The following is a 12,634-nucleotide window of genomic DNA, read 5'->3' as shown; positions in this document are numbered from 1 at the left end:
TGTAAAACTTCAAAAAGCAGCTAAAAGTTTGCAAGTTTATGTAGATGGGAGTCGTCCTACATAAAATCAAGCCATATTTTCAATTCGTGATTTTCGAGTTTTATGTGAGTTTTATTTGAGTTTGTAAACTCACTAATTCAAGATATTTGTGTGTTTTTTTATTTGAACACATTTTTTATTAATAAATAAGCAAGCATTCCAATTTTTTAAAATGCAAGTTTATTTGAATTCAAAAACAATTTTAAATTCCCTTGCAACTTGAAGATTGATAGATAAGCCTACTAAAAATCATTTAAACATTAAATTATAGGATTGTTTTGCCTCCAATAAGGAATAACTATATCTTATTTGGGAACAAATACAAGGCACTGTTTAATAAAAAGAGAAAAAAAAATGTTTTAAAACTTTGAATTATTTAATTAAAATGGAGTCTATGGGAGTTGGACTTGTATTACAAGTTGCTAAGGACTTCCTCTTTATATGGCTCATGGAGAAAGAGGTAGAATTGTATTTTTCTTAGAGATGCACCGAATCCACTTTTCCGGATTCGGCCGCACCCCCAAATCCATCGTAAGGGATTCGGCTGAATGCTGAACCGAATCCGAATTGTAATTAACATATCTCGAATTGAAAATATGACTTGAATTTGCCTAGTACAACTGCCATTGACTTCTACATAAACATGCAAGCCTTTAGATACCGAAGTTTTACATTTGAGTTTTTGGGTTTTTTCCCCTTAATAAAAATCCAACATTCGAGTTCTTGAACCATAATTCGAATAGTGTTTAAAGTTTTAGAGCTAAAAAACTCTAAAAATGTAACTCTAAAAATATCAATAAGCACCAATTCTAACTGATGAAATAACTAAGCAGAGTTTATATAGATATATTTTTTAGCTTATTGATGGGTCTTGTGTATTATAATGTTACAACTTTTGAATCATTCAGTTTGCCATGGTTGGCCAGAGCACAAAAGTCCCTTATTGGGCATCAGTACAGGAAAAGGTAACCTTTAATTATCTAGGGAATTTATAATTTTGCATTCTGTCTTTTGAGACCACTGGGACAATTAAGCACCTATGCTTGTTAATCAGTCCATACATGTATTGGCCCCTGACTGCTCTTAACTAAAATATATTTTAGAAATCTGGAAAGAGAAGGCATTACACTTTCTTATTCATGGAAGATAGGAGAAATGTGTTGAGATTTTGCTTTTTAAAGGGTCAATATACAATGTTTTTTTATTTTCCTATTTTATTAGTCTAATAGGAAGAAGAAGATCCCAGTATGTTGCTAGCCCTATTATGAGATTCAATAGCTTCTGTGAATTTGTACTTATATGTTTGCCACACCATTTGCCATTTGCCTCACCTCACCTCTTGATAAAGAGCTTGTGAAGCTTGAAACATGTAATGTAATAAAGTGCACCTTTGCAGTTTAGCCCTGCAGTGTCCTGTCTCTCTGCTTCTACTTTTAGCTAATGATATTACATGTTTGACAGAGCATGATGGGAGTAAATTGAGGACTACCTGGTCTAAAGGTTTTGGCAAGCTACACTACCACCCAAAAGCCAGTATGGCCAATCAGCTCATGGAGATCTACTACATTTGTGACCGACTATTAGCAGAAACAACTCCTCGGCTCTTAGATTGTATAGAGATAACAGAAAACTATAACAACAAAGAAACTTCTTGTAAAGCACCTTCTAAAAATAAGAAGGGACACTTTACAGCTAAAATTTTACTCGCATAAAAATTGGATAGTTGGCTAAGCTTGCAAAATGATGCTATTAACAGACTGTTACTCAAGCCTGTGCCCGCAATGTCCCTTTAGTGTAAAATATGGTAATCACTCCTTTATGGCTTATTAGAATACCCAACTTTTAGCTCCTGATAAAAACCACAGTTCCATTTGTAAGAAGGTGAAAAATGTGTGTTAATATGTACGTTGGGAAATGGGGTAAAGGGCTGTTGCTTTGTTTGACCACGAGGCAGTATAGTTACTTAGAAAAGTTAAGTGTAATTTAGACCCCCAGCCACCAGATGGCAGTGCAGGCAGAAGGATATAAAAGGAGCAGCCACACCCGAATCAACACCTATCGACAGGTGGTGAGTCGGTACCTGGGCAGTAGTAGAGAAACAGCTAGTCTAGGTTAGAGGGGTGCAATAGTGAGCATTATATGCATGAGGCAGTCAGGGTAGACAGAACGTGTATCCTCTGCCCCAACCAGGAAAAAGGGGAACTAGGTTCCAACGGGTCTCCCGTTAGTCAGGTAATCCAGTGCCAGTATAGGAAGGAGTGTAGGAGGCTTTTGGCCAGAATCTGTAGACAAAAAGACCTATCCAGGATGAGTAGAGCGGTATCACTGCAGAGTACCGGACCACTAAAGAGAGTGGGGGGGGTTACTATAGTGGATACCGGACCACTAGGCGGCTAGGTGGGTCTAGACCCATGGTACGGAATTGATGAGATCATTTGCTTAGCTGTGTAACTGGCCTGGAAAGTCATTGGAAGGAGAAAGAATTGTATGTATCATTTGAAGTGCTCCGTTGCCTGCCTGTTTATATGCAGCAGTGACATTGGCTGTGAATAAAAGTTATTTGCATGAGGAAAGTCTTCCTGTTTATTCCTAACCAGAGTTGCTCTATCGAGTACCCACGTCCTCCCTGCACATTTAGCAATGTGAATTACCTCAGCATCACTGGAATCCTGCAGAATTGCAGCTTCTAGGTATAAAATAGTAATAGGTAAATCCCCTTCTTTTAGTTTCCTCATCCCCTCTTCAAAAGCCCCGGAGCATTCCCTGAAAGGGTTTTCTGTGTGGAAATAATACCCCTGAAAACAAACAATCAGAAAAGCATTGTGGGGGTGTTTCCTTAATCCATAGCTTCAGTACACTAAGGGGCACATTTACTAATCCACGAACGTCCGTAAAGCGTCCGAATGCATTTTTTTTTCGTAATGATCGGTACTTTGCGACTTTTTCGCGAATTTTCGAGCTCTCAATACGAAAGTTGCGACAATTTGCGAAAGTCGTAATGGCTATGAAAAAGTCGTGACAATTCACGAAAGTCATAATGGCAATTAAAAAGTTGCGACAATTCGCGCAAGTCGTAACGGTTACGAAAAAGTCGCAACAATTTACGGAAAAGTCGCAAAATGTTCGTTTTCCAATCTGAATTTTTCTCATTCGGATTCGTGGATTAGTAAATCAGCCCCTAAGATTCATGAATCAGCATGCATCTGACCAAGCACGCATGGGACCTTCTGGAGATGTACAACTTTAAACACTCACTACCTAGTGATATTTATTGATCCTTCATAGAGTTAGTGCAATTTAATACACCAATATTGATATATCTTGAGAAAGGAATACAGTACAGTTTATTCCAGTGTTTTGGCACCAGTGTAAATGAAGAACCAGCAGCATATACTGGTAATTATATAAATAGGTCAGACTTACTTTTCCTAGTGTAACATGTCGTACATCATGTGTTAATTTGTTCTGCCATTCAATCCCTTAAAAATAACTTTATATGTTGGTGTATAGCATAATTAACATTCTTTACCATGGTATTTCCACAAAATACAATTATAGAATTAATGTACTGATTGGTAGTAGCAGCTTAGGAAACTGAATAGAACTGTATATATGACAATGGTGCTTAAATAGGTTAAATATGACCTTAGTTTAGTTGGTAATGCTTTCTCTTTTATATACTGCAACCTTTCATAACTGAGTAATCAGGGTACATACCATTACTCAAAGGGTACTGCGTAAATTGCTTAATGAGCTGCTCTTAAAATATGAACAGCAGCACTGTGCTGAAAATGACATCTAATGGGGAGTTGTTCATGGGCAATCCCAATAAAGCTGATTTTTACAAACTAAGCAAAATGCATTAATCTAGATCCTACATAATTATAATACATATACCGTTTCTTTTGAACTTCCACTTTGACTTGGCGAGTCTCCATTTTCAGAAATCCAGTTTCTTCTTGCCATTTCTTCCCATTCAGCTTGCATCTTATCCCAAAATTCAGTGTCTGACTAGGAGAGATGGAATTGGAGTCTTTAGCTCATTGTTAAGTCTGTGAAAAAATGTGCATGGGTACCAACACTTTCTAATCTTAGGCTTCTCGACCATTGAGTCAGTGAGCTGCACTGATTGCAAACTAATTGCATATGAATTAAACACAACCAGTTCACATAATTTGGGTACCATATTCTACATGTAGAAAATAGTCGGGGTTATGTCTTCTGGAAAGATCTATAGAAAAAGTCACACTGGCCATGTCCAATGGAATGTCCCTTCTGTGATTGACAGCTTTACTGTCTACATACAGACATCCATAACTTCTCAGAGATAGCAAAGGGTTCAGTCACTAACAGTGAACTATTCCTTAATGTATTATCACCTTTGCTATGCTAAAAAGGGAAAAAAGGAAATAGGACGTCACTTCATTTCTAGAACATACATACAAGTAATTGACTTACTTAAAATAATACCCTGGTTTACACTTCTGTGTTGGCATGGGAAGCTTTCTAATTAGAAGCTAGCAGGTGCATTCTATAATTCCTTTCTTTTCCAGGTCCTGGAAAGGGCAAAGTCATATCTAATTATATTTAGAATGTTCAGCAAAATGCAAAACAGCGAGGAAAAACAGATGGTTGCTAAACTTTTTACTAGTTTGTCCCTAAATATTCTGAAAATAAAACTAAATAAAGCTGTGAGATATTGTACCAAAGCAAGGATAGAACAAAATATTTGTTCAGTAGCTAGAATTTTAACGTATTCTTATGCACGTACTGTATAAATAATTGGCACCAGATATATTTTATTTCTGACAACAGGGCAATTTAAATCAGAAGGAAAGGTACAAACTAAGTAAGTTTTATCAGAAAGGTCTATGTAACTACAGCCATAAACACTCACAGAAACGCTGCACTGAGTCCTCTATCAAAAGAAACATATGATTTATTTTCTTCTTTGGTGTACACATGAAAAATCCTTCAGGGCAGGGGTACGAGTCTGCTCAGTTTGCTCCTCTCTCCCTTTCAATTCTACTACTCCCAGTGCAATCAGAATTTGCTCCCCCTCCCAACTGTACTGTGTAATCTTAGCTACCAGCAGCTACTGAGACCAAGCTAAAATGGCAGCTGCTATCTTAAACAAACAGAGGGAGCTTCTAGGGCTGTTTCTGCAGAATGAATAGAGTTTTAACTTGTGGCTAATCTATTGACAGTAAAATGCCAAAATGCCTTTCCTTCTCCTTTAAGGATAAGAGTTGTTGTCTACATTATTTTGTTTGTTATGATGCATATGTGTCCTCTGGTAATTTTATAGCAGCCAATGAGGTATTTGCTTTCAGCCATCAGACAAGTCAATTTTCTTTATTTCTAAAGGTTATTAGAACTTGAAAAAAACTTCATATACCTCATACAAAATGCTCCAATACTGTATTAACAGAACATAACCTGAGCATGTATAGCTATAGGTTTAACCTGTTTTTCATGCTTAAGATCTATGACTGTCCAAAATGTATTAAAAGCCTTTTTTGTGAGGAAGCAGGTTTACAATGAAGGTGTTTAAATGTTAACATAATTCTGAATAGTGTTAAGTTTAAAATCCCTTTCATAGATAACAGAGACATTGTGCAAGTGTATAAGCAATTTCATGCAGTTAATAACCATAAAATCTACTACTGCACAGTGCCCACTGCAGGAAAGTGATATCTCCCCAAGCAAGGTCTCTGGTACAAGAATATTTTTAGATGACAGCTATTTGAGTAATACTTCCTGTGATGCGCAGCAATCATTTTTCACTTCGACCTGAAATCTTATCTCAAATTTCCTAGTTCAAAATTTTAAATTTGTACAGTGAGAGAAAATAGCCGAAACTGCTCCTAATCTATCCTTTGCCGAGGCAACTCCGGTTGCCTCTGTATTCAAATGCTGGATTAATGTCATACCTAAGTATTGTATTACTCTTAAATTCTTATTCATAATATATTGAGAAAGAAAAGGGAAATACACTTACACCTACACATGCCTTCATTTGTGTTGTCTTTGAGCCAATAAATCTAACTTTTTTCAACTTTTATAACTTTAGTCTGCAGCCATACTTTTTGTTTCCATGTAAATCACTAGGCTGTAAGTATCTCACATTGATGGGGAACAGCCCATTCCTTGCATTGGCATAAAACTTGCTCCTCTTAGGAGCAAGCAACATAAAAATGCCACATCAGGTGGCCAAAGTACCCTAGCTGGCACCAAAGAAACCACAAACTTATTTGTTGGAAAAAAAAGAAACATTTGGTGGAGGGGCAGGACAATGGAGACAGCAGAACCTTGCACTACTGCTAAAGTATCAAGAATTTTGTAATTATTGGGTCTAGACTGCTAATGGCTAGACTGCAAGTTTAGAGTAGGAAGTTAGGAATAGTAAGTAAGCTTAGAAAATCCCCAGTGGATCTGTATTGTTTAAATATGTAATCCCCTGTGTTTTTCACACCTTTTAATACCTGCATTGTTTACCCCCTACAGTGTTCACACCTCAGGCTCAGACTGTAATCACTGCCATTGTTCACTTCTTCACACCTCAGACATAGGTACTGTAGGCAGAGTATGGCACATACAGCCAGAATAGGGCAGGTAGAGTATGGCACACACAGGCAGCATAGGTCAGGGAGGGTATGGCACACACAGGAAGGGTAGGGCAGGCAGAGTATGGCACACACAGTCAGGGTAGGGCAGGCAGAGTATGGCACACACAGGCAGGGTAGGGCAGGCAGAGTATAGCACACAAAGGCAGCATAGGGAAGGCAGAGTATGGCACACACAGGCAGGGTAGGACAGGCAGAGTATGGCACACACAGACAGCATAGGACAGGTGTCTGTGCTGCCTGTGTGTGCCATAGTCTGCTTGCCCTATGGTGCTTGTGGGAGGTGAACCTGGCAGGGGTTTGTTGTGGGAGTTTGTTAGCAGTTGGAAATAGCCATTAAATGGTCCCTAAGGTGTGTAATTATGTACTGGGGGTTGCTCTGCTATCCACAGGGGAGGAGGAGGCATATGGAATTTAAGGGTATATCTTAATATGACATAATTCTTTCACATATGAATAATGGTTGATATCCCCACAGTAAGGACCAAGCATTTGGGATTTTGCTGTGCTACCACCATTGTGATACAATAGGTGTGGTTTGAAGTGGGTGTGGTTTCAAAAAGGGGAGTGGTCAAAACTGACTTCCATTAGCGGCCCTCCACCATGTATGCTAGAGAAATTGCGGCCCTCGGCACCGTAGAAGTTGGACAGCACTGCTGTAGGGTATAAATTGGGGGGGAGAGGCCGGCCTACTGTCACCATGATATTGAAGGGGGTTACCTTTGAACGGGGTTAATGATTTCCCCTGGCCTAACTATGTACTTTTGAATCTTTCACTTGAATTCATCTATTGGCTATTATTGGGATAAAAAAACACTACATTTTACAGATTAAGATTAAACTTGAAAACTTCATAATTGGGAAGTGTATTAAATGCCCTCAATTAACCTTCCCACATGCATGATAAGTGAAGCAGATTATTTTTGTTCAGAGAAATTAAATCCAATTACGAACAAAATTTTAAATTAGCGGCGCAAAAAAACTTAACTCTATTTTAATTTGATCAGCTCTGCCTTATGGGAAAGCGCTCATAAAATGTTTTATTCTTCTTTAAAAAAAGGTGCCTGTTTTATATGCACTTACATGTCTGCATATTAGATGATCTGTTAAGTCTTCTCCTTTACTCTTTATAGATTAATATTATTTCTGTACAACTCGCCCATGCTCCCCAAATTTGATTTATACACCTGCATGAAATTAACTTTAACAGGAGGTAGAGCTTGACACTAAGTAGATGCTAAGGTCTTGGGTGCCCCATTAAAATAGATGTTTTGGCACAGACGATGAAAGAAATGGTAGCATGAAGGGGCTGGTTTACAATCACACAGTGAGGTGTGCACAGGGTCGGACTGGGCCGCCGGGACAAATCCCGGTGGGCCCCGGCGGCCCAGTCCGAGCTTTGCCGGTGCCCCCCCCCATTGACTGTTCCTCCCCTGACGCGTTCAATTTATACGTGCTTGGGGAGGACGTCGGGTGGGGGCCCTGTGGGGGGGGTTAGGGGGGCCCCTGGGGGGGTAGGGCACACGGCTGGCTGGGGCACCTGCAGGGCCCCTTGGTGTGCCTAAATGGTTTGTGTAACAAACTGGTGTTTAGTTAGCCATAGGTGTTTGGCTATGGCAATTCTCAGAATTATCAGTCTATGGCAGGGGTCGGGAACCTTTTTGGCTGAGAGAGCCATAAACACCACATATTTTGAAATGTAATTCCATGAGAGCCATACAATATGTTTAAGCCGGGCCTCGATTTGCGGCTGCCTGTGGAGGATGATGCGGCTTCAGACCTGTTCGGCCGGGGATGCTGCGGGGCAAGGTAGGATGGGTACCAAGGATGCTGGATGCGATGCGGAGGAGGGTGTGGCCTGCGCTTGGCCAATAGAAGACGTGTTCTATGCCTTAGAACACGTCTTCTATCCGCTGAGTGCAGGCTATGCCCCCCGTAATTTTTTTTATTAAAGATTTGGCAGTGAGCCAGATGCAGCCATCAAAAGAGCCACATCTGGCTCCCGAGCCATAGGTTCCCTACCCCTGGTCTATGGCAAGGTAATTTCTGAAGTTTAGTAGCCATGAAAAAGTAGCTGCTACTAAGTAGCTCAGTGTGTCTTCACCCAAATTTGTAGTGTTTGAATATTCAGCTTCTGTGTCTCTCTCTTAATCAGGGGCAGGTGCACATCTGTACAATGGCCGCAATCCATCAGAAATACCGTGTAGAAAAATAGCAAACAGCACCTTCTTGTCTCCATTAAAAAAAGCCTTTATTTAATATACATGGCTTTTGGATAAAGCTTTTGGAGGTACAAGCTCCAGCCCAGGTTGGAAAAAAGGGTACATTTCATGCTTTCTTTCTATCCTGCCAATAAGTTGGCATTCTTGGACTGTTCAATACTATTGAAGTACACAGGAAACATTTTTGCCAATATTTTGACAAAATGTTGGCAGCGTTATATTAAATTTTACTTAATCTTGACCTACATTAAGTGACATTGACTGAATAGATGAACTATTTTTACGCTGATAACCATCTTAAGTAAATGAATATACCTCAACTGCAGCCTTTGCTCTTTCAAATTCTTCTTCTAAAGATTGGTTCCTGGACAGGAAGGCACCCCCCAGTCGAGATTCTCTAGTCAGTCCCTGGAAAGAGTTAAGAACAGAAAGTTAATAAGCCAGTACAAATAACAAACACCTTCCTAAACTTTTTAACTACAAACAGAAATTAAGTTCCGGAAATGGTCACAATTACATTAATTCCTCTTAAATGAGGAAAAAAAATACAAAAATGAATTCAAATCTACAAGAAAGTCATACAAGTTTCAAGTTCAAGTTTCAAGTTTATTGTCATATACAAATAACAATGAAGCATCATTACTGTACAAGTTATTAATACAACTTAATATTTAATACAAACATTACTGAGAATTAAAGGGTTATCAATTAATATTTGAAAAAACATTTTAGATGCAATTTGCAAAAATCGTGGAGAAAAAAGGATGGAGAATATTCAAGTTATTTATTAACAAATTATCAAAATGCATATGACACCTGTTGAGATACTTTAGAAGTCAATAGTGGCTGTGTGTGAGCATTCGATCAAGTTGATGCTCAAGATTGCTCAATGTGATTTTTGTCTGTGTTCAACTTTGCTGCAAATTGTTTGTAAATATGCTAGTGATCGAGGGAGAAAAAACAACTCCTGCAAGAAAAAAGTTGCATGATTTTTCGCCCTACAATTATGTTTTTGACAAACTCAAATTTGAAAAGTGATTAATTAGCCTTATAAAGTTTCCAGATTGGAACTATCCGTTTAACTTGGAATTTCCATCGTCTAAAATCAATAATAATTTTCTAGATGCCAAAACACAGATTATTTCTGTATACAAATGACAAACTTTAAAGGGGTTCTTTTACCCAAAAATGTAATTCTAAGCTTTCCAATATACATGAATTAAATATTGTCAGTGGCTTTAATGTTATTTATAAATGTAACTGAAGCTGAAATCAGCATTTGTTTATCTTTTCTGGGTCTGACTCAATGACCTCAATGTAACAGATCAGGTCTCCTCCACCTTTTTTAATCAGCTGGAAACATTGCTTCAGGATTCCGAGCCAGGAGTGCAGGGAATGTGAACAGCTTGACAGATATCACTTTCAACAGCAATAATAATTAGAAATGACTTTAAAACCACTGCCAATGTGTGGGTCCCTTGCAAGAAAGCCCTATGGAAGCTAATATTGGTTAATAAGATGTTAAAATGTCCTTTGCTAATTCCTACTCATAGACCACACAATTGGCTGTATCTGTATTATAATCTGACTGTATTTTTCAGACAAGACAAAAGAGTCAAGCAGGAAAGGGTTAAACCATGCAGTTAAATTTAGCTCTGCAGGATCATACTATAATCTGTCATAAAGTATTTTAAATGAAAATCAGAATATACATTTCCTAATATAGCTGCGTTTTAGCAGCTGGCTACCATGCATCAATATTTCATGAATTGTTCCATTACTAACCACAGAAAGCAAAGGTCACTTTTCAAGAGGTGAAAACAGCCAATTTCGCAAAGCATTAAATTGTTTGCTCCAAGAGTACCATTCCCTTAAAACACTGTGTTGATGTCTGCTAGAGAATGTGTGGTTTCCATTTGCTGCAACTAAAAATAGACATAAACCTATAATACCAAATCATACACATTTCCTCTAAGTTAACAAGAGGTTTTGGAAACCCATTGCTAAAATATAGTACTGTAGACAGCAATCAATAATAGGTGGGCAGACTACAGCCATCCACATGCTGTCAAACTTAGTCAGTGATATTTAATGTATAAATCTCTGGCTGTTTTTTGAGCTTTAATTCCCAAATACAGTAGCTGCACACAGTTTAAATATCCCTGAATAAGGGCTTCTCATATTCAATATAATGGGATGAGTGTGCTGGGATAACCTGTGACTCACCGGCTATTTAAGGGCCATAATTGCTAAACAGCAGTAGCTGTACAACCCAGTAAGAATATCCCAGAATATGGTATTCTCGCATTTTGTATTTGTATTTTTTGCCATAATGACTCAACAGTGACCGTTTTTTAGGGTGGGAAGAAGGAGTTTTGCCAGGGTCACTAACATCTGGGTGCCCTCTAAAGCTAACCTTCTTATTCTAAAACGATCCCCAACAGGAATAAAATTCAAACTCCCCTTATTTTGTTGTAACTGCCTAAAGACTAATCTGCAAAACCAATGTAATCTCCACCTAAAATTACTCATATTTCTCTAGGGACCCATAGGCTTAATAACCCCTATGGCTTTAAAGGAACAGTTCAATGTAAAAATAAAATTGGGTAAAATGGATAGACTGAGCAAAATCAAAAAATATTTCTAATATAGTTAGTTAGGCAAAAATTGAATCTATAAAGGCTGGAGTGGGCAGATGTCTAACCTAATGCCAGAACTTTACTTCCTGGTTTCAGCTTCAAGCTGTTAGCACTAACTAAGAGGCTAGAGAGCTGAAAGCAGGAAGTAGTGTTCTGGCTATTGTTAGAGAGCTGAAAGCAGGAAGTAGTGTTCTGGCTTTTATGTTAGACATCTGCCCATTCCAGCCTTTATGGATTACATTTTTGCCTAACTAACTATTGTGACACTTGAACCTACAGGGGGATCTGGTTCAGTGTCTTAGGGCCGCTTCCCACAGTCTTTTAGGGTAAACATAGCAGTCACAGAGGTTACTCTCTTACAGGCAAGTGCCAGCAGTTTATTTTGTTACAAAACTTCAGTAACAAACACAAAATAAGAAACAAGAAAATAAACCCTTGCACCAGAGCGCTGGCTAAACACAGTTGGCAGCCTAACTACAGTTGGGTGGCTTTTCCTACTGCAACTTAATAGAAGAAAACAAAATCAGAAATCATAAGTACCTTTCCCATGCAGCGCAGCTCCTACTACCTGTATAGTGGGGAAGAGACTCCCCCTCCCCCCCACTGGAGTCTTTTTAAAAGGCTCTCAGCTGCAGCAATCACCTTGCTGCTAAGGTCTGTATTAAAGGGCTGGGTTTGTGATAAATTATTCCATGTTCCAGGGTACCAACTATGCAAAACCCTGGGAGAAACATATTGTCCATCTACAACTAACCCAGCCATTTTATTACACTATATTGCAAATATTTTTTATTTTGCGCAGTCTATCTATTTTACTCAGTTTCATTTTTACACTGAACTGTACCTTTAAATCCCTACACCTCCTTATTTTTATGTTACTAGGCCAGGGGTAGGGAACCTTGGCTCTCCAGCTGTTATGGAACTACCAGTCCCACAATGCATTGCAGGAGTCTGACAGCCACAGTCATGGTTAATTAAGGAAAATGCTTGCTGGGATTTGTAGTTTTATCACAGCTGGAGAGCCAAGGTTCCCTACCCCTGTACTAGGCAGATGCCCATCTATCTAGTTATCTAATTTCCATACTTCTGTTATTGGCCCTTTGGGTTA

At 38.7% G+C, this 12,634-nt stretch overlaps 1 protein-coding gene across 1 annotated transcript in view; it reads right to left on the bottom strand.

Moving 5' to 3' along the window:
• The window catches only part of pex5l (peroxisomal biogenesis factor 5-like), a 130,840-nt gene that overhangs the window by 16,017 nt on the left and 102,189 nt on the right, over positions 1–12,634 (bottom strand). Inside the window, exons 7-9 of the mRNA XM_031902526.1 lie at positions 9,203–9,295; positions 3,937–4,050; positions 2,691–2,834 (exon numbers count right to left, since the gene is read on the bottom strand). Coding sequence (XP_031758386.1) covers positions 2,691–2,834; positions 3,937–4,050; positions 9,203–9,295 — 351 coding nt within the window. The remainder of the gene's footprint in view (positions 1–2,690; positions 2,835–3,936; positions 4,051–9,202; positions 9,296–12,634) is intronic.

Source organism: Xenopus tropicalis, chromosome 5 (assembly GCF_000004195.4).
Source record: "Xenopus tropicalis strain Nigerian chromosome 5, UCB_Xtro_10.0, whole genome shotgun sequence".
Lineage (NCBI taxonomy): Eukaryota > Metazoa > Chordata > Amphibia > Anura > Pipidae > Xenopus > Xenopus tropicalis.
This window is presented reverse-complemented; position numbering and strand designations above follow the sequence as displayed.